The sequence below is a fragment of the Sinocyclocheilus grahami genome, unplaced genomic scaffold (assembly GCF_001515645.1).
Source record: "Sinocyclocheilus grahami isolate Dianchi unplaced genomic scaffold, SAMN03320097.WGS_v1.1 scaffold15.1, whole genome shotgun sequence".
NCBI lineage: Eukaryota > Metazoa > Chordata > Actinopteri > Cypriniformes > Cyprinidae > Sinocyclocheilus > Sinocyclocheilus grahami.
The window spans coordinates 3,278,557-3,301,511 of NW_015505194.1; the positions used below are offsets into that span (position 1 = coordinate 3,278,557).

General features: G+C 38.4%; 2 protein-coding genes across 4 annotated transcripts in view; both read left to right on the plus strand.

Moving 5' to 3' along the window:
- The window catches only part of LOC107602135 (DNA helicase INO80-like), a 38,595-nt gene extending 17,094 nt beyond the window's left edge, over positions 1 to 21,501 (plus strand). Inside the window, exons 23-29 of one of the 3 annotated variants that reach the window (XM_016294549.1) lie at positions 174 to 241; positions 328 to 421; positions 717 to 912; positions 3,704 to 3,844; positions 5,959 to 6,184; positions 19,158 to 19,285; positions 21,383 to 21,501. In XM_016294549.1, coding sequence (XP_016150035.1) covers positions 174 to 241; positions 328 to 421; positions 717 to 912; positions 3,704 to 3,844; positions 5,959 to 6,184; positions 19,158 to 19,285; positions 21,383 to 21,481 — 952 coding nt within the window. In that variant the 3' untranslated portion in view covers positions 21,482 to 21,501. Of the gene's footprint in view, positions 1 to 173; positions 242 to 327; positions 422 to 716; positions 913 to 3,703; positions 3,845 to 4,160; positions 4,312 to 5,958; positions 6,185 to 19,157; positions 19,286 to 21,382 lie in introns of those variants that run through there. The other 2 variants (XM_016294563.1, XM_016294556.1) reach the window with 2 other exon arrangements.
- A 181-nt stretch (positions 21,502 to 21,682) lies between these two features.
- LOC107602665 (DNA helicase INO80-like) overlaps positions 21,683 to 22,955 on the plus strand; it is a 5,517-nt gene continuing 4,244 nt past the window's right edge. The window contains exons 1-4 of the mRNA XM_016295231.1: positions 21,683 to 21,694; positions 21,853 to 22,011; positions 22,429 to 22,531; positions 22,640 to 22,728. Of these exons, the coding sequence (XP_016150717.1) occupies positions 21,683 to 21,694; positions 21,853 to 22,011; positions 22,429 to 22,531; positions 22,640 to 22,728 (363 nt within the window). The remainder of the gene's footprint in view (positions 21,695 to 21,852; positions 22,012 to 22,428; positions 22,532 to 22,639; positions 22,729 to 22,955) is intronic.

Here is a 22,955-nt window from a genome sequence, read left to right on the forward strand (position 1 = left end):
CTTCTTATAGTTATCATTCTTTACATGTACAAACCTTTAGGGTGATTCTTAACCAACTGTGTAGCATTATTGACTGAATCAAAATGCTGTTATACAACATGTGTAATAGCTTTTACAAGTGTTTTTTTTTTTTAAATTAAACTCATTGTTTTAATCGTTCTCTCACTCCTCAGCCTTAAGCAGACTCTGCTCTCTCCGTTCTCTGCTCAACACATTCAACAGTCCTTGTTTCACCGAAAAAGTAAGTCTCTATTATTCAACAAATATATTCTGATTTTGTCATTTCAAAACTTCTCTATTTTCTAATCATATGTTCAATTGTTACAGCTGAAAATGAAGGCAGCAGCTATTCTTTCCTGCGTTTCATTGATGTGTCTCCTGCTGAGATGTCTAACATCATGCTTCAGGGGACTCTAGTGAGGTAAGTTATACCACACTCACGTCAGTCAGAGAATAATACATTAAAATACACACTTCCTCTGAATTAGGATAGTTCACTTTAGGAATATTCTGTTGCATGGTATGCATAACCATGCAACAGAGCATTCCTAAAGTGAACTATCCTAAGCATAATTCTAATAAGAACTGAATATATCAATAGGAATCTAATTATTGCCACACTTGGATGCATCACTGAGTGCATTAAGGTGAGATTTGGGTGTGTGTTTCCTGTGGCAAACAAACACATCTTAAAATAAAATCTCCTCTTTTCTCAGGTGGTTAGCAGTATATCTGTCCTTCAAATCGGCCTACCGGCTCCACCACAGCCGTCTGTGGGATGAAGAGGTGGAGGAGAACGAGGCTAAAGGGAGAGCCCGGCTAGGAAAGCTGTTTCTTTCACACAGAGATCTCATCCTGTGGCTTAACCGGCCAACATCTTTCCCAAATGTCCACAGCAGTCCTATTCTACAGGTGAGCTCTGACCTTCTTTTTCTTGTTTTGTCATATGATATACTAGTTGCCTTCATCACCATATGCTAGTGGTTCTCAACGTTTTTGACTCCAAGGCCCCCCTTTGTCCAAGACTATTCGACAACCCTCCAACCTAAGATGATATAGACTTCTGGTACTTCTGTGGTAATAAAAATAAATAAACTCAATAATATGATGTCAATTTAATGTTGTACATTTATTTTAATTGAATACATTTAATTTTATAGTTAATAAAATGTATTTATTTAAATCAATTATTTTACATAATTTGACAAATGTTTACTTTTGACAAATAATTTGACAAATATTTATTTATTTATTTTTGCAGTTTAATTAAGATGATTTTACTATAAATAAATTCTACTAATTTTAACATTTATTGGGCCCCTCCTGGAGGTTTCCTGAGACTTCTTAGTAGGCCATGGCCTCTTTGTTGAGAACTTATAACAAAGCATATGCTGTCATTTCTAAGCGTTCTTTTGTCAGAACAGTGTCAGATTACAAAAGTTAACTTTTTGTGTGAATGGTCCCCCAGACTTCTCATTATTGGCACAAATTCTGGTCGAAAGGAATGTCCAAAAATATTAAGTACTGGTTATTTCTCAGGCATAACTCAAAAGACAGCATGGAACAGTTCTGCTTCTAGATGTCTAGTTAACGTGCTCTAAACAAAACGGAATATCTTCCAAATATTTGCTTGCACAAACTTTGGCATATTTCATTGTTCATAGTATTTCTTGCGTTTGGAGTTTAGTGTTTGAGGGTGCAGGTCTGCTCTTGCCTTGGGTTACCCCACTGAACCAGATTGAATGACCCTCATCTTTCATTAGCAGCAAGGGCTCAGATTTCATTATGGAAACCTATTTCCACTCACCCACAAGACACTCCAGTGTTGCTGTATATCAAATGCTGATGGGTAATATCAATGGTCCAAACTGATTATCGGGAAAAAGAAAGATGATAGAGGTAGTGGTGCTGGATGTCCCAGTCCAGAAGCTACAGTGTCGTCCCCTGGAGGCCAAACAGCAGCAGGGGTTAACCTGCAGTTTGGCGCGCTGGCGTGCATTCAGGCTACGGTCAGGGGAAGCTGTGTGTGCAGAAGGTGCTGACTGAGGTGTAATATTATCCACTTCCCACTACAGCTTTTGTACCACACAAGCGTCTCCTAGCTCCACTGGGGCATGGATGGGGAACACGAAACCACAACAATCAGCTCCCCGTGTGGACTGGCCCATATCGAGCACTCAAGGTTGTAAAGAACGTTAAACTATACTAACTAGTTACAAAAGTGAAAGCACCTGCCTTTTTCTGCAATTTCAGATCTTCCCCAGACTCAATTTGGAGAGGCTCAGTTTTCTCCAAACATTGCAACATATTGTGATTTTGAGTTGTAAACCAAGATACTCAGCAAAACTGATTCCCAGTCTCTAAATTTAAGCTGTCAGTCTGTGATTTGTAAGTAATCACGTATTGCTTAAGCCCAGTGCTGAATGTGAAGCGAGGGGTCCTCCTCTCAGAGGTGCTCTGTGCAGATGGAGCTGATCTGTGTGTTGTTGTATGGTAATTAGTGTTTCATGTATTTGTATCAGTCAGTATGCAGCCGCAGGCAGCAGTGCTGTGAGAATCTCAGTGCTTTGGATGTGGATCATATTGATGTCTCATCTGTTTGTTCGGTCACTCTCACTGAGGTCTTGGCTAGAGTTTCAAGCCTGTGCTTTATGAAACGAGACATGAGCACTCCTAGATAGACTGCAGTACCTACCTTTCTTTCTTTCTTTCTTTTTCTTTTCCTTTGTCGTTTTTCATTCTTTCAGTCGTACTTTGGTCTTTCTTTTCTTCTCTCTCTGTTTTCATTATTGTTTTCTTGCTTGCTTTTTATTCTTTCTTTAGTTTTTTCATTTTATTTTTTCTGTTTATTTGTTCTTTCACTGTCCCACTTGTTGTTCTTTCATTTTGCTTTCCTGTCATTTATTAAAAAAAGTTCTTGCCTTTTCTGCGTTTTTTTCACTCATACTTGATTTTTGCTTGCTTTCCCCCCTATTGTTCCATCTTGACTTTATTTTTGTTCCTCTGTTCTCATAATCTTTCTTGCACTCTTCCATTTTTCTTTCTCCATTCCTTTGTTCTTTTAGTTATTGCTGTCGTTTTGCTTGCTTTTGCTTTTTTAATTTCCTTTCTCTCTTGATTTTTCTTTTTCTTTCTTTCTTTCTTTCTTTCTTTCTAGTTCTTGTTGACTCTCATTCTTTTCTCACTTTCTCTCTTTTCTTTCTTTCTCTCTCATCACATGTTTTTCACACCACATCCATCATTAGCTCACAACCTCCTCTAAATGAAGTTGACAGGTCTGTTTATTCTTGTCACTTGTGTGGATGCAGACCGGAAACAAGCAGATATATAGGCTGGACTTTATGATTCATGTGGGTCATTAGAGCTATAGTTCGGACTGTGACCCCCGTCTGAATGTCTGTTACCACCGTGGTCTCATTTAGGGTATCACTTCTGCTCAGAGTGACCTCTTGGCTTGTGACAAATGGAGCTGATGAGATGGGAGTTGGGTTTACATTAGATAACTCATTGTAGAGAGTAGGGAGATCACTAGGAGGTGCTACAGGCCCATGTTCTCCTTTGTGACAAATTCACAAGTCCTTCAGAAAAACGGTCATCCTCACACACACACACATTCAGTCATACGTGTTGACATTTTGACAGTATGTGATTTAGTAGGGTGTAATATGCTATACTGACTTTTATTTTTCTTTCTTTCCTGCAGGATTTAGTGTTCACGTCCACAGGGTCTTCGCTGATCTGTCACCCTGACGTGGTCATCCACAGCAGACGCACATCCGTTCAGACATTCAGACCGTGCCAGCCTACCCAACCACCCAAGTTTTTACTCCCCGTCACACCCAGGGTGAGAAACACATAGCATTTCCCTAAAAAAAAAAACCATAAAAAACTTAGTGGATCATATTGATTGCCAGTACTTCCACTCAGTGGTTTGAAATAAATCCAGATTTCTGTATGCAGTAACCCTGTTTTCAATATCCAGTAACACTTTGGCAAAAGTCAGAAACTCATCAACATGGATTTCTACTGAGGGTAGTCAGATGCTGACAGGGATCTCCCGCTGTCTCAGCAACAAACTTGCTGTCCAAAATGAAAGACTTGTTCTCTGTGTGGCCCTCAGTACAAGCCTGGTTTATTTATCCTCTTTGACCCCCTGACAGATCTTCTGCTCAGCTGATAATGACCCCGGTGGAGAGTAACCAAACAACACAAGCCCACCAGTGAGAAATCAGAGGTCTTGGTTAAGGGCTGCTTCTCTGACTGTGAATACAAAGCCCATCAAAACCCACACCGCCGTTTGGGATATTCTCAAGCTTGGGGATATTATTGAGATATTGTGAATTCATGTCTTTGGTATTGGAGGAAACGTGGTAGTTGAGACTTACATCATTTGCTAGTTCAAGATCAACATTCCTTTCAAACAATTCTAGCAAAACAATTACATGTACATTATCCTTAGTTTTACTTCTTATTCTTTTCATATAACAATAAAAGCTAAATAGTCTATTGATTCCATTTGAATTCTCATTTTAAAATACTTTTTATAATGATAATTTTATTTATATAATAATATTATAATTTGTATGTTTACATATTTTTATTAGATTTCTATAGTTATTTATGTAACTAATAATATAATAGTTATTGTTTTATTATTTTATTTATATAAATAATAATGTCAGAATGTATTATTGTACTATGCACTATTTGTATTATAATTTTATTTATTATAATGAAGTAATTAAATATTTTAATATATTTTATAGTATTTTATTTTATAAAGCTAATTACATTATAATTCTTCTATATTCTTATTTAATTATAATATTATAATTTTATGTTTTATTCTCTTAGTTTTCTTCCTTGTTTTCCCAGTTTGAACCTCAGCTCTTTTCCTAACCCTAAACATGTCCCCCACCCTTTAAACCAGAGATGATTTTACCTTTTATCAAATGACACTTTGGTCAGAATCTTTTTTCAAACCCTTAAGCCTAACCGTAACCCTAAACCTAATCTGAAAATCTGATTGGTAGATAGCAAGGTTGTTTCAGATCCAGCAAAAGACGGCGAGCCAGGAAAACTTCCTACTTAAGCTAGTCAAGATATTAATCTTTTATACGTGACCAGTGTGGTTGTACTGAATCATATCTGCAACGTTAATGGCTCAGTCATGTATGAGAAACTGTTTTCTTTTTCCTCCAACATCTGCTGTTAACTTTGCTAATGTGAGGCTATCTCAGTGTTATCCCAGCCCCAAGAGTCGGGATTGTGTCTAGCCTCATGGCCGCGCTGTGAGAATTGGCACCGGCCACTAGGCACCAGGGGCATATGGGCACTGTGGGAAAGTGATAAGATAGATTAGTCGCCTTTTTTCTCTTTATTCATGAGGGACTCCTGACCCTGTTGGCTTTTTATGGCCACATCTGCGTGTCCGCGCTCCTATTGGTCAGCTGTTCGCTACAAAACTGGAAGCCTGGCCAAAGCTGAGCTGTTTTTCATCAGAGATAAGAATGAAAGGAAGATAATATGATCCGCTTGTCAGCACGCCATAAAATTCTCCATAAAGCTGAAAGAGGGATAAAGCGAGAGGGAGAGAAAAGAAATGGCCAGTGGAAGGGATTGTAAGCGGTGTGAGTCACTACAGGAAATGGTCATCTGTTACTCAAAGGCCTGTTAGCGCTGTTAGCACCGCTGACCTCTGCCACGCTTTCCTGCCAGAGCGGCAGGGTTCGGACAAAATGTCAGAAAGACAGGGTTGTGCGTGCCTGTGTGTGTGTGTGCGCACGTTCAACAACTGGAAATGATTCTTCTCCCCCCTTCAAGCTCCAATTTGTTTGGCGTTTGTTAGTGATAAAAAGACTGAATTGGGAAATAGATGGCAATTATCTGGAGGAAAGACACTTTGATAATGTAAACAGCCTCAGAGGTGTTGACTAAGGGATTTTCTTCTTTCCCTAGGTGACTTCAGTTCCCATGGAACGCTATTGTGCAGATCGCAGTGCCGAGTATGAATGGAGGTTAATACGAGATGGAGGGAGTCTCATTGCTAAGCAGTGCTTCCTGTACGGATCCCCCGAGCTGGCTTGCGCCTGGGCTCAACGCTCTCAGGCCTTCCTCCCTCAGAGCCCAGGGGGCGTCATGGCCCTGCAGCAAAGACACGGCTGGTCCTTCATAAGGATTCCAGGTAGGTGAAATCCTGGGTGGGAGTTAGCGTGCGTGTGTTTGTTTATGTTTGCTCATGTGTAAAAGCGGTTGAGAGGTACTTCATTTTTCCAAGACGTTTGTATCCGGCTATTGTCCTTGCAAAGACATTTTCATTTAAGACAAAGGACTTTCTAACATTCATTGGTTTGATCATAAAGGTTTCGAATGTCTCGAGGGGAAGTCTAAATTTTATTGAAATTTAGAATGCCCTCAGCAGCGATAACTCCCTCCTTTAGACCAAACACAAACCATAGTACATAGTGTCTCAGTTCTTTATGGCAAGCCTTCAGGCCCCGAGGGATCTCATGGCACCGCTGTGCTCTGGGGCCAAAGTGCATTTCAATCAAACAAAACTCACAGAGTGGATAAAAACGAGATGGAGAACCATGGGAGAGTGCCGGAGGTCACAGAAGAGGCCACGTCTGAAGGCCAGTGCCCCTCAGTCACCGTCACTGTTTTGGCACCAATGCACAGCCATTTGTCACATATTTAGCATGACAGTTCGATAGGAGTAGTGCCAGGCAATACTTAAGACTACATTTGCAGATAAGACAGATTTTTGCATCAGCCTGTTGCGTGAATCGTGTGCAGGCATGTGTTTGAGTGTGCGTTCCAGTGTAATTGCTGGGAGCAGACTGGGGAAGAGAAAGAGGTCTGGGAGCGCTTGTGAAGTTGGGAGGGGGGACAAAGCAAGGAAGTTGGACTATTGGACATTGTTTCGGCACAGCGTTAGGTAAGCGCTTTGAATGTGTATGTGTGTATCACTGTGAATGTTCATTCACAGGCTTAAGGTGTTTCAGAGCGCACTTTTCCCATTTTCTCAGAGTCATACTGTACCCAGGGAAGGAAGTGACACAAGTCTGGGTAAGAGTCATTGAAGTATGCTGGTGGTCCCACATAGGGTGATATATATATATATTTTATATATAGAGAATAAAAAATGTTAATGTAAAAAAAAAAAAAAAAAAAATTTATATATATATATATATATAAATTTTTTTTTTGTTTTTGTTTACATTAACATTTTTTATTCTCTTTTTTTTCCCCTTCGTGTGTGGGGGAAAAATACTTTTTAATATATATCAAAATCTAAATGTGTCTGTATTTGTAAATCTGTAATGTAAGATGCAAATAAAAAATGACATAAGTTTAATAGTTAAATAAGTTATATAGATCAGGGATTCATAAATGGGGGGATCATATATAATTGAAAATAGGCTTAAAGTGAATTAATAAACATCAGATTAAAATAAACAAGGAAATAAATTAGTGAATAAAATACTATAAGAGTACTGTACTATAATGAGTAGAAAAAAACATGATGTAATTTCATAGACACATATTTTAAACATATTTACAATTTATTAATTTTCCAAAGTTGGGTGTTTACAAGAAACTATATAAATACTTTTTAAATTTTAGGATGGGGGTCCCTCGCATGAGGATGATAATATTTGGGTGTCTTTGACCTCTTAAAGATTGAAAACACTTAATTACATGAATTGTATCATTACAGATACATTTTTGAGTTGTATAATAAACTCATAAAAATCAGGATGATCACACTAACAGGTCGTACATTTATTAAAGAATAGTAATAGTAGAAGAATATATATTTTTATTTACATCTTAGTTATAGAGTTATGCATACATTTATACCTGAGACAAATGTGGACATGTTCACCTCTGTCCTCTTTATAGTGCATAAGCATTTACTGTACAGTGGGTATAGAAAAGAATCACTCCCCCTTAAAATAATCACATGTTGTTGCTTTGCAGCCTGAAATGAAGACGGACACAGTTTTTGTTTTATCCAGCTGTATTTACTCAGTGCAACTTATAACATCCAAGTGAAATATATAACACCAACAAAAAAAGAAATTAATTAATAATAAATAAATAAAAAACGGAATCACTGAGTTGGACAAAGGATCACCACCCTCCTAAAACGACTTGTAAACTCAATCAGATGTAGCTAATCACCTTCTCAATGGCACACAAAGTCATTTGACTTTCAGCTGTGATCAGTTGTGGTCATCTTGATGAGCTCAGCATGAAAAGAGTTTTCCTGGAGCATTTCAGTCTTTGGTAGTGCAACTGAAGCAAACAATCATATATGGGTGTCAAGGCACTGTCAAAAGATCTCCGGGATAAAGTTGTGGACAGGCACAAATCAGGAGATGGATACAAAAAAATACAAAGGCTTTATCAATACCTAGAAGGTAAGGCAAGGCAAGGCAAGTTTATTTATATAGCACATTTCATACTCAATGGCAATTCAAAGTGCTTTACATAAAAGAAAGTAAAATAACCATAAAAATGATCAAAACAAGAAAAGCACAGTGAAGTCTATTATTAAGAAGTGGAAGGTACGTCTCTCCAAACTGTATGAAAGAGCCAGGAGGAAACTGCTCAGAGAGGCTATCAAGAGGCCTACAGCAACTCTGAAGCAGTTTCAGGAATTTATGACAAAGAGTGGTCATTGTGTGCATGTGACAACATCATAAATTCTCCACAAATGTGGCTTCATGGGAGGGTTGCAAAAAAATAAGCCACTCCTCAAGAAAGGCCATGTGCAGTCACAACTGAGCTTTGCCAAAACATACCTTGAAGATTCTGAGGCAGATGAGACTAAAATTTAATTATTTGGCCTCAACACCAAACGATATGTCTGGTGGAAATCCAATACAGCTCACCATCCAAATAACAGCATTCCTACAGTAAAGCATGGAGGTGGTAATGTCCTGTTATGGGGGAGTTTCTCTGCAGCAGGGACTGGAGCATTTGTCAGGATAGAAGAAAAAATGGATGGAGTAAAATGCTGTCAAATTCTTGTGGAAAGAAGGTTTACCTTCCAACATGACAATGAGCCAAAGCACACAGTAAAACTGACCACACAGCGGTTAAAGGAGAAAAAGCTGAATGTCCTTGCATGACCGAGTCAGAGCCCAGATTTAAACCCCACTGAAAATTGGTGGAAGGACTTGAAGACTGCAGTCCACAAACGCTCACCATCAAATTTAACTGAACTTCAGCAGTCCTGCAAAGAAGAGTGGGCAAATATTGCAATCTAGATGTGCAAAGTTAGTAGAGACAAATCTCAACAGACTAAAAACTAATTAAAACAAAAGGTGGTTCAACAAAATACTGACACAAGGTGTGATCCTTTTTCCAACTCAGTGATTCTGTTTTTTTATTTTATTTTTTCTGACATGTTGGAGTTTTATCTTTCACTTGGTTGTTAAAAGTTGCACTAAAATGAGTAAATACAGCTGGATAAAACAAAAACTGTGTCCGTCTTCATTTCAGGCTGCGAAGCAACAAAAAGTGTTTATTTTAAAGGTGGGTGATACTTTTCCATACCCACTGTATTTACTGTAACGCACACAAATTTAGCAAGATTCAATTTGACGCATATTTTTTGGAGATGTCAACATTGGCGTGTCCCCAGCTGACTGGTTTGTACACATGAAAGTGTTAGTGTACTGATGCTGTACCTTTCGTGTCACACTAATTGGGGGGCAGGCTACAGGAGGACAGGCTTTCTCTTACAATAGCTCTGCACATTGTTGTAATGCGACTGCTGCTTTGAGCTGTTGTTTTGAGGGAGAGAGAGTGAGAATGCTGCAGAGCTCAGCTCACAGACAGCCTGTGGGAAACTCTGCTTTCCCTTCCTGTTCTTTCAAAGAATCTCTGCACTCCAGCAAAATGGCCGGAAATATTCCTGGCCTTTTTGATTTGGGGCCCAAACAACAGTGACTGCATAACTGTTTGTGATCTGCTCCCTCGCCCCGCCTTTCTGACTGTGAAAAACAGCCAGACTTCACCAAAGTGTTTGGAAAGATTATCCACATGGTTTGTATATTAAGAAGTAATATATATGTATATTATTTAAAGGCACTGTCAAAAGATCTCCGGGATAAAGTTGTGGACAGGCACAAGTCAGGAGATGGATACAATAAAATTTCAAAGGTTTTAACAATGCCTAGAAGCACAGTGAAAGCTATTATTAAGAAGTGGAAGGTATTTGGCACAACACAGACCCTCCCTGGATCAGGACGTCACTCCAAACTGGATGAAAGAGCCAGGAGCAAACTGGTCAGAGAGGCTACCAAGAGGCCTACAGCAACTCTGAAGCAGTTTCAGGAATTTATGACAAAGAGTGGTCATTGTGTGCATGTGACAACATCACAAATTCTCCACAAATGTGGCTTCATGGGAGGGTTGCAAAAAAATAAGCCACTCCTCAAGAAAGGCCATGTGCAGTCACAACTGAGCTTTGCCAAAACATACCTTGAAGATTCTGAGGCAGATGAGACTAAAATTTAATTATTTGGCCTCAACACCAAACGATATGTCTGGTGGAAATCCAATACAGCCAAATTCTCCACAAATGTGGCTTCATGGGAGGGTTGCAAAAAAATAAGCCACTCCTCAAGAAAGGCCATGTGCAGTCACAACTGAGCTTTGCCAAAACATACCTTGAAGATTCTGAGGCAGATGAGACTAAAATTTAATTATTTGGCCTCAACACCAAACGATATGTCTGGTGGAAATCCAATACAGCTCACCATCCAAATAACAGCATTCCTACAGTAAAGCATGGAGGTGGTAATGTCCTGTTATGGGGGAGTTTCTCTGCAGCAGGGACTGGAGCATTTGTCAGGATAGAAGAAAAAATGGATGGAGTAAAATGCTGTCAAATTCTTGTGGAAAGAAGGTTTACCTTCCAACATGACAATGAGCCAAAGCACACAGTAAAACTGACCACACAGCGGTTAAAGGAGAAAAAGCTGAATGTCCTTGCATGACCGAGTCAGAGCCCAGATTTAAACCCCACTGAAAATTGGTGGAAGGACTTGAAGACTGCAGTCCACAAACGCTCACCATCAAATTTAACTGAACTTCAGCAGTCCTGCAAAGAAGAGTGGGCAAATATTGCAATCTAGATGTGCAAAGTTAGTAGAGACAAATCTCAACAGACTAAAAACTAATTAAAACAAAAGGTGGTTCAACAAAATACTGACACAAGGTGTGATCCTTTTTCCAACTCAGTGATTCTGTTTTTTTATTTTATTTTTTCTGACATGTTGGAGTTTTATCTTTCACTTGGTTGTTAAAAGTTGCACTAAAATGAGTAAATACAGCTGGATAAAACAAAAACTGTGTCCGTCTTCATTTCAGGCTGCGAAGCAACAAAAAGTGTTTATTTTAAAGGTGGGTGATACTTTTCCATACCCACTGTATTTACTGTAACGCACACAAATTTAGCAAGATTCAATTTGACGCATATTTTTTGGAGATGTCAACATTGGCGTGTCCCCAGCTGACTGGTTTGTACACATGAAAGTGTTAGTGTACTGATGCTGTACCTTTCGTGTCACACTAATTGGGGGGCAGGCTACAGGAGGACAGGCTTTCTCTTACAATAGCTCTGCACATTGTTGTAATGCGACTGCTGCTTTGAGCTGTTGTTTTGAGGGAGAGAGAGTGAGAATGCTGCAGAACTCAGCTCACAGACAGCCTGTGGGAAACTCTGCTTTCCCTTCCTGTTCTTTCAAAGAAACTCTGCACTCCAGCAAAATGGCCGGAAATATTCCTGGCCTTTTTGATTTGGGGCCCAAACAACAGTGACTGCATAATTGTTTGTGATCTGCTCCCTCGCCCTGTCTTTCTGGCTGTGAAAAACAGTTAGGCTTCACCAAGGTGTTTGGAGAGATTATCCTTCAGTCAGATGCCCAGTCTCTCCCCCTTTTAATTATGTACAGTATGTATATATATATATATATATATATATACTGTATATATAATTTCACTTAAAAAAAATCAAGAGTATAATCACACTAATATATCAAACATTAAATAAATTAGGGAATTTTTTTACTATTATAAAATTACAATAAATGTATAATACTAATTACCGGTAATACTATAAATTAACTATACATTTTAATTACTATAAATTAACTATTTAAAAATGTTAATTTTTTTTATTTTTGTCTGAAGCTACATTTATTTGCTAGTAGTAGGACACAGAAAATCATGGGAAAGAGAGGGAATATAGCCACAAACAGACTCGAACCCTGATTTCCCATGAGCTCCACTCCTCAATATATTCTCAAGACCACTGCTTATTTTGTTTTTGCAGGTCAAAGGCTGCAAAAGGCATGATGTCGACCTGTAGTGAAATGAGTTGCTTCCCATATGCAGGTCTCCTTCTGGCCTACAGAGGGAGTATTTTGCTTGCTTTTAGTCTGTTTTGGCGCTCCCTTTTGTATGAAATTCAAAATTTGGTCACATAAATCACCCCCATTGCTTCTGTGTTTGGGTTTGTGCTCAGATCCCAGTCGGGACCTGGTGAGTATAATCAGTATATATGACAGCTTAATGACAGTCTCCCTCATTTGCTCGTTTCACCTCCTGTCCCAGCAAGATCTGTGGTCACTGGACTGCTGCAAGACTCTGTAAACATAGTGTGTGGCAAATGTGTCACATTTCATATAATCTTTACCTACAAAAAATGGCTTTAGATGGAACATCCTAACTATCCAAACCATTTCATCAGCAGCCTACCTGTGTATATGTGTTTTGTTTTTTTTTGTCTTGAATGTGTTTTGTTTTTTTACAAGGTTTAAAGGGATAATTCACGTAATGTTGCTTTGAACCACACTGACTTTCACTGTATGGACAAAAACAGTTGAAAGATCCATCAAAATATCTTTTGTGTTCCACTTAAGAAAGTTATTTAAAACAACATGAGGGTAGTGTTGTGGTACTTGAAAACGGTCTTAAGATCATTTTTTTGGAGGTCTTGGTCTTGTCTCGGTCTCAGACTTAAAGGACTCTGGATTTTATTTTAAGACCGGTCAAGACCACAACTGCAGGAATGTCACTAAGACGCCTGAATTATTTGTTAACATCATTAATGTGATGATGTAAAAATTCCTGCTTTAAATGCAATCAATAACTTATTTCTAATTTGATTTATTTTGATACTGCTGTGTCCGGTTAAAAGTTAATGGGGAATTGTCAAAAATCTCATAAAAATGTATACAAATAGCCCAAAAATTCAAGATATGATTGCAAAAAATGTACTTGAGATCTTGTTTTTCATATTACATAAAATAAGCAATTTTCAAGCAAAAGAGCTATTTTCATGAATATGAGCATGATTACAAAACGTGATATTGATTTTATGCAAACATTAAACAAACAAGAAGTGAATTACATTTTAGACACAATTTATTTAATTAATTTTTTTTACATTTTGTTTTGTTTTTCTATTTCAGCAACGAAAATAGCTCCAAACAAAGTCCAGCAATCCATAGCAACTGTTGCATTTCTGAGCAACACAGTGGTGATTCATTACTGAATAAATCAGTTGCTTCGATTTGAACAAATTAGATGAATAAATAATTCAGTGACTCACACATTAAGTGATTTGCCGCCAACTGGTGATTTTAGTTTGACATTCATATTCAATGTTTTTTTTCGATCATATTTCTATATTCAAAATTTCATTTTTAAAACATTATTCTCAACAATATTTATGCATTTGTAATTGTATCAATTCAGATGCACAGTGTTCGAACTATACCATGGACTTTGGGGGAGCCCAACTTGTTTTTTTTAATAACGGGGGGGGGGGGGGATTTATCGACATTTATCGACTTTATCGACACGAATTGATAGGTGAAACAACAAACAGCCACCCACAAATAGTCTATATACAAAGCATCAGGCTGTCTTTTAGTTCACATGAGCAACGGTTCTCGTCGTCAGGCTACAGAAGAATACCATAATTCCTCCGTTCAATTAGGCCTAAGACATCGAGAGTCACGCAGACCTATAACAACCCAGCCACAACACATAATTGCGAATAACATGCCTTACCTTAACACAGAATCGACCACAGAGTCCAACGTTTATATTTTTTCTACGAATCTTTGAGTTAACATGTACTAAACATGAGTGGAATTTGCACCGCAGCGCCCACACCTTGATGCTCATGACAAGAATAGCATGTATAGTTATCTTTATTGCAGTTAATTAGGTTTAAATCGCCGTCATGCATGAATAAATTATATTTTTGCAATTTTACACATAATAATACACTATGATCACATTACACAAAACTGAAATTGCACGTCAAAATAACACAGTCAATATTTTTTGAGACCCCCCAAAATTTCACAAATCACGTTTTCAGGGGAGCCCATGTCTTATTAAGGGGAGCCGAGCTCCCCGTAGTTCGCACCCTACAAATGCAGCTTCCGTGCCGCCTCTGCAGTGCAAAGATACATTTTTTTGTTAGTGATTACATTTGTTTGGTAACAGCTCTATATAGTGTCTCTTTATTATATATAGCACCAGTAAACACTAAAGCTAGTCTTGTGCATGCTTGTGTTGTCACCCATTGTCATTTTTTTCAGAAGAAGCGGCCCTAAAGCTGAGATCGCTTTAATGCAAATTAGCAAGCAACGGAAAGGCAATTTAAGTAGTCAGGGGGGTTAATGAGCTTGTCCAGGGCTCTGTGCGTAACTCTGTGTAGTTCGCACCCTACAAATGCAGCTTCCGTGCCGCCTCTGCAGTGCAAAGATACATTTTTTTGTTAGTGATTACATTTGTTTGGTAACAGCTCTATATAGTGTCTCTTTATTATATATAGCACCAGTAAACACTAAAGCTAGTCTTGTGCATGCTTGTGTTGTCACCCATTGTCATTTTTTTCAGAAGAAGCGGCCCTAAAGCTGAGATCGCTTTAATGCAAATTAGCAAGCAACGGAAAGGCAATTTAAGTAGTCAGGGGGGTTAATGAGCTTGTCCAGGGCTCTGTGACAGATTTTTAAATTGGGTCACCCTCGGGTCATACCTGAATTCTGGACAGGAGGGATTGGATTAGAGCCAAGGCTCCTGGAAGGCCACTCTTGAGGGGTTTCCACCAGCAGGTGGGTTAAATTGATAGCGGTAACCATAGTAATGTCTGATGGCATGGCATTTGGTATCTTTGAGCTCCCCCTGTTTTGCAGTTGGAAGGTATCCTGAAAATACATGAAGCCATCCTTGATGAACTTTCATTCCAACATAACCCTCTCCTAAATCTGTTATCGTAAAATCTAAATTATAAAGTCACTCTTGTTAGTTTCCTCTGAAAATGTTTTTGTATGAGATTAGTCATGTTTGATAAGCATGTCTAAGAGTTGCTTTAAGATGAAGTAGCATGTGTCTGACTAATTGTCAGACTTGTGAAAAAGGACGTGTGGGGTGTTTGATAAGACAGGAATAGAAACACCAGAGGAGACTATGTGGTGCCGGTGCTGTTGAGTTGTGGGTACCAACGGGTCACATCATCCCCTTAGACCACCATCTTCATCCCACAGTCTTTCAGGGCTTTATAAAGTGGGATCTGGCAGCCCTTTGCCTCATCCCTCTGACGCCAGACCCATTAGATTAGAGCTTTATAGGGAAGAGCGTATGGGACTCTTCTCTCTTCATGAAACTGACTTTCTCTCAGTCGGGAACCTGAAACTTCAGCTTTTTGTAAAAGAAACCATTACCGTAAACACTGTGGGATATGGTTGTTAAACTTGTACATGTATTTCAGCAGGCAATCTCTATGTGAAAAATGTGATCCTTCAAGCAGTCTAGTGGTCTGAAAATAGTAGAGTATATAATCATTATGTACCATAGTATATAATAATTTTATATTGTATAACCAGCTCTAGTAAATCTTTATTGAATGTGCAAGCTCAGCTGCTAGGCACTAGGGTTGCAAAGGGGTATTGATAGGTGAAACAACAAACAAAAATCCCTGGAATATAAAAAAAAAAAATCCTGGAAAGTTTCCAAAATTTCTGGAATAGTTCCGAAATTTACTGGAAATTTTCCACCTTTTTGCAACCCTACTAGTCACTGTAAAACACTAAAGCAATTTAAGGTAAGTACACTACCATTAAAAAGTTTGGGGGCTGAACATTTTTTTAAGAAGTTAATACTTTCATTCCTCAAGGACACTTTAAATTGATCAAAAGTGGCAGTAAAGTGTTTGTTACAAAATAATTATATTTTAAATTAAATGCTGTTCTTTCAAACTTCTGCTCATCAAGGAATCCTGAAAAAAATTACTGTTTCCACAAAAAAAAAAAAGCAGCACATGGCTGCTGAAAATTCTGCTTTGCCATAACAGGAGTGAATTACATTTTAAATCAGATGAATCAAAGTGAAGATGGCCCATTTTAATCGCATGTTTTTTTTAACTATTCCAAGGAAATTTTCGATATAGAAACTCCTTTCAGAAAGCTGATGCATGTTGAATTTCTGCATGATTAGTAAATGAAGAATTTGTGATCTTTGTAAAGTGTCTAATAATTTTTCCAATTTCATTGCCAGATAATCTCATCAAATCACCACTTTTCAGAGCTGGATGATAATGAGAAATCAAGTGTACTTTTGTGTCATTTGCTTGTAAATGACATGATTTGCTCTCAAGCTTTCAAACAGAACCTGCCATCCTCTGTGCAAACAAATCACTTGGATGTGATCTAGTTTTCCGCCTAGTTCAGTGTAGCCGCATGTATCTGTTTTGATGAATATGAGCATATAGGCTTGTTTGTTAGTCTTTTGGATTATTAAAACTTGAGAGGTAATTGGAAAGTATTTCTCAGGCCGAATATGGCCCACGGATCTGATGTTTGAGACCCCCTGCCTCAGAGCAAATGTTCATCTCGGGTAGAGTAAATTAGATCCATGTGGATATTATATTGTCAATCATCAACTCTGTGAGATTTTGAGTGTATGGGCTAATTTGAGCCATTCTCCACCACTCATTGAAAATGTTATACACATGGCCTTTTCAGGGTCATGGGGGTGTTGAGTCAGGGTTCAGCTATGGTTCACATTAACATGGACATGATGTGGCAACAGCAACATGGTCATGCTGGCCATGTGATTGACATGCTTTTTGTACTGTCTAAGGCTCGGCCAGCAGGTCTCAAACTCTCTCTGGGGATCTCTAGATTGCTCTGGCAGCCGGCTCATTTTGTGTGTATAATCACTTTCTGAGTGCCCATGACTTGCAGGGTCGTTTAACTTCCCCACATGAGCTGACCCTATAGGGTCAAGGGTTGCATCAGTCAAACAATGGGAAGCCCGTGCTTCCTCTTTTGTAAGCACTGTTGGGGTGACAGCATTGATAGACCATTGCCACAACATTTTCTGGTCTGTGAACATGAATCAAATGTGTTGATGTCTTACATAACTGATGTACATTTGATGACCAGCTTAAATTTTTAAAAACTGAAAATTGGAAAATGATTTTTTTTGCTTAAAATTACATTTAACCGTATCAGGCAATTAGTAGTGTTTTTTTTAAAGATTAACGTTGGTTTAAATATAAAAATGTAAAAAAGAAAAAAAAAACTCTAATATTGTCCTGTAACCGATATGGTACCAATATGTCATGGATCACTAAAAATAATAATAATTATTAAAAAAAAAACGCTATCTGTCAATAAAGCCTGACATTTTTCTCTTAAAGGGGTCATATGATGCGATTTCAAGTTTTCCTTTCTCTTTGGAGTGTTACAAGCTGTTCGTGAATAGATAAGATCCCTAAAGTTGCAAAGACTAAAGTCTCAAACCCAAAGAGATATTCTTTATAAAAGTTAAGACTCGTCCACGCCCTCCTAAAACGTCTCATTTAAACACGCCCCCACATGTCTACGTCACTTTGTGGGAAGATTTGCATAACATCGCACAAATGTTCACGCAAAGAAAGAAGGCGTAACTTTGATTCTCGCTGTAGTATTTTTACCGCAGCCGCCAAGTTGTGGAGACGCTGTGTGTTTCGTTGTGAAAGCGAAACTACTAAGTTTGGCCTTCCAAAAGAAGACACAACTAGAAATCAGTGGTTAAGTTGTATTTACAACACTGTTCCAGAACAGTTCAACCCAAATATTCAGATATTTTACGGAGGACAAGGACTGTTTGCTGGGAGAGTAGCCTACAATGCACCGGCAATTGATGTTCTGTCAAATAATGCTGACTCACAAGCCTGTAAGTACGTTTTCATATTTAAAGGATTTGCCACTGATGATTCAAACGCGAGTTTTGAGCAGTGTAGAGTAGCGCTTGTTATTTGTCGTTTCTCTGATCACAAATGCAGACATGGTTTTATGTTTACACGGCGTGATGCAACGCAACGTGTAAAAAGACAGTATAAGTCATTATAATCCGTAATTATGTCCCCACTGGATGCTACAAATGCCTCGTTTATAATGGATTTACTGGTTTTGTCTCGTCGCACCGGGACACGGCATCACAGTATGGTAAGGGGCGTAACATTTCCGTCACATGCTTGAGGTATTCGGCCAATCACAACGCACTGGATAGCTGGCCAATCAGAGTATACCTCGCTTTTCAGACCCCGATGAGCTTTATAAAAATTTACGCGTTTCAGAAAGGCGGGGCATAGAGGAGAAACAATAATGTACAGAATGTGGAAAACCTTAAACACATTTCACTACACCAAATACACAAAACAATGTTCTTTTTTATCAACGTCATATGACCCCTTTAAGTAATTTTTTTTCCCCACTTAACAGATCTTTTCACTTTTATGCTCAGTTGTTCATGATATCATAAAACAAACATATTGAAAGAACTTTACAATAGATCTGTAACTAATTTTGCTGCTGAGAGTGGGATTTCTGTCATCGGTAAGTGAAGAGCAGGAAATGGAAAACCCGGAGTGGAGCTAGAGTGGAGTGATTATGGAACGCTTTGAGCAGGGAGGGGAAATTGCTGTCACTCCACAAGCTTATTCATTATATTGCTTTGATTTATCTAATCAGCTCCATTCCGACAGTGTGGGATACAGTTTTGATCTTGTGAGTTGACGCATTATTGACCATTTCTCAGTGTTTTGAACTGTTTTTCTCCTCTTTGTTCTTCAGACAAAGAGTCTCTGATCACAGACAGCGGGAAGCTTCACACTCTAGACCTGCTGCTGACTCGACTGAAGTCTCATGGCCATCGAGTTCTCATCTACTCTCAGATGACCCGCATGATAGACCTTTTAGAGGTGAGTGCTTCCAGGAACTTCTCACAGTCGGTGACTGACAGCTCTGTGGCCTGTGAATATTATGTAGCTACGTTGTGACACGTTTTTTCCTTTAACCTTCAACCGTTCCTTCATGTCCACAGAAATCTGTCTGTACTGAAGCGATGGTAGATATCTGAGGTCACGCTGTACATGTTTTTGTTTACCTGTTCGTTGTACTTCGAGTGTTAATCCCACAAAAGGAGAGCTGGCTAAATTTGATCAAGCGTTGTGAAAGAAATGTTTGCTGTTAAATAGCCTCATATTGTTAAAGCTGGACAAAAGCTGAGAGAAGAGAACTGGAGGAAACAAACACTTTATCCAGAGGCACACAGTTGTTTGCCACATGTTCAGCAGCAAGCCAGACATGGAGCTAAAAGTAGAAGCCTCGAATAACATTGTCAACATAGTCCTACACAACAGCGCTCATAGTCTACTCTAGAAACACCTTCTTAGAGTCAATACGAATTCTTTCCGATTCATTTTGGCTCAAGCGTTTTTCATGGCAGTCTCTTTAAAGTCTGATTACGAAGATTCAACTTCCTTTATTTGTGAAATAGTTGGTCTATAGAAAATGTTAAGCATGGGAAAACATTGCATCAAACTTTGGGTTTGATTGGCCATTACTTTTGGCATAGACATGTATATCTACACCTTATATTTTTACTTTAAGTCAACATTAAAATCTTGATTGATCCTATTTTCTTTTTGGATACACATTCCTGGTCTTATTGTGAACGATTCATCAGTGCACGCAATTCAAAAGAAAAAAATGTTTGGCTTTACATTCTTTCATCAAAATGTAATAACTCACCCCGCCTCTGAAATGACTTTCCTTTTCAGCTGGCATCACATATTTGTCTTATTTTTCAACCCCTCTAGTTTGTGATGGATAATATATTATTCACAATGTCCTGCTCTTTGAATAGAAATATGTCACAATATACAGTGGTGTGAAAAAGTGTTGGCCCCCTTCCTGTTTTCTTAAATCAGGAAGGGGGCCAACACTTTTTCACACCACTGTATATAACCATTCTAGCTTCATAATGTGTATAATAAACTTTTCAAACAAGGGAGCCCTTCCTAAAATATAAAGGAAGCTATATATTTTCATTTATAAAGACCTATATACTATAACTAATTTTATTCAAAACAAGTTGCAAAGTATATGTATCCAAAATTAAATAATTGCCACTGAAATTAAATATAATAATATAATCCAGAAAATATTTATCTTTTTTTTTTTCTGTTAAAATGTTTAAATCATTCAAATGTTTTAAAAATATTAAACAATGTTTAATTAATTTCCATCTTAAGTTAATATGTTAACTTTGACAGAAATGCATTTCCCCCTAAGTTTTCTGCGGACACCCTAGAGCCCCTCGTAGGTCCCTGGAACCCCGTTTGAAAACCCCTGCTCTGAATCAGTATATTCTCTGTGCAGAAGCCGAAGATTGTCAAGTCTTGTCTCCTTTGATATTGTGTTTCTCCAAGCAGATCCCTTGAGTGTTTTGGTCAAGTTTTTTTTTATTATGTGTTCATTAGCTTAACTCCCACTTGAAGTTTGTTCAAGCATTTTCCGGGCTTTATTCCTAAGTCTCAGGCTAAATTATGCTATGTTGGAGTTATAACCTGAAGTAATATTCTCAGCGGTGTAATGCAGTTTAAGATGGTCCCATTTGTTCCTTACAGCTGCAGGGAAGCTTGGGATTTGTGATCTAATGTTACTTCAGGCTGGAGCAGAGTCCTAATCAGATACATTTAATGTCAGAGAGTGCTAATGCTCACTTCATACGGTCCAGATGTGCTTTTGGGAGGCCATCCAGTGGAGTCGAGACTTCACTCTGGGTGGCGTAGGAGAGTGGGAAATCATCTGAGAAAAGTCTCTGAGAAGAGTCTGCAATGCTAATGAAGATCTGTGGTGGTGTGTTCAGGGGGACATTATTAAAAAAACAGCCCTGCAGATTTTATGAGAGGATTAAAGTGAAATAGACACACCAGTTTCACTTTTATCGTTGACTTGTTTGCCTGCATGATTTTCCATTTTCTTACTTGAAATGTTTCTCAACTGTCCTGCAGGAGTACATGGTGTACCGCAAGCATACTTACATGAGACTGGATGGTTCATCCAAGATTTCGGAGCGGCGGGACATGGTGGCTGACTTCCAGAGCCGGTGAGTTTTTAGCTAGTTTTCAGCGGCCTGACAGCAAGGATTGAAAAGGAGACGCACATGTCCGTAAGTGCCCGTATCTTCTTAAACCTAATTGGGGCTTGTTTTTCCAAAAAAAATGTCTGTGCTCTTACTCCCAGATTGAGTCAGCCAGTCATATAAGAGCTTGCCAGATTACAGAAAATACTTTTCCATTTTGTGTACAATAATGCATCAGATGGTCAGTGAATTGACTATGGAGGTGTTCAGTCTGAGACATAAACATTATTTGAATTATATGTGCAAGAACTAAAAATGCCATCTGTGGAATAGCCATGAATGAGTTCATAAGAGGAGATCATTTCATGTGACTAAGGTGGCCATTTCCTCTTTTTCCAGGTTATCTTCTACGACAGTGACTGGAACCCCACAGTTGACCAGCAAGCTATGGATCGAGCCCACAGACTAGGACAAACCAAGCAGGTCACTGTCTATCGGCTTATTTGCAAAGGGACAATTGAGGAACGCATCCTACAGAGAGCCAAAGAAAAGAGTGAGGTTAGTACACAGCATCGAGTCCCTTCCTTGGGCCAGAAGGTTACACAAAATAAAATGTAGCACTTAATTCAGCTAATACTGCAATGATTAGACAAATTACCCCTTTTTCCCTCATAGCTTACATCATCAGTTACAAAAACTATATTTATCTAAATGTCAAACCTCAGAAGAGTATTTGCAGTGACAAGGGGGTTAAAGGAATATTTAGCCCATGGTTTTAACTGCAGTTACAACTAATTATACTGTAATTGCATATGTGCTCTAAACAAACATGTAGTCCGGGATGTCTGTATCAACACATCATTATAGTCAGTATATGTTTCCAAGAGTCAAATTTTCTCCTCTTTCTGCTCTTACTGATTTGATTTATTTATTCTGTCTCAATAATCACTTTCTGCTGTGGGATCTGCACTTCAGATTCAGAGGATGGTAATATCAGGAGGAAATTTTAAACCTGACACCCTGAAACCCAAAGAGGTGGTCAGCTTGCTGCTGGATGATGAGGAGCTGGAGAAAAAATGTGAGTTACCACTCCGTTTATGATAATAAATGCATATGTATAATCTAAGTTAGTAAATGAATTAATTGCTTGGCTCTGATTGGATGGTTTGGTTGTGTTTCCGGGCAGTGCGTTTACGGCAGGAAGAGAAACGGCAGCTGGAGGAGAGCAGTAAGGTGAAAGAGCGGAAGAGGAAGAGGGAGAAGTATGCAGAAAGGGTAAGTTCCCTCATAGAGGTATAAAGTGATGAAGAATCTACTTCCTGTGCAGTGGTTTTCAACAATAGTAATATATATTTTTCAAAAAAAAAAAAATATATATATATATATATATATATCAATAAATGTCCTTGTGGTAAAGAATATAGTTGTGCACTAGATCAGTGTTGTTATTGTTCACTAAAACTTAAAAAAATTTGGTAATTTAAATACAATAATATATATAT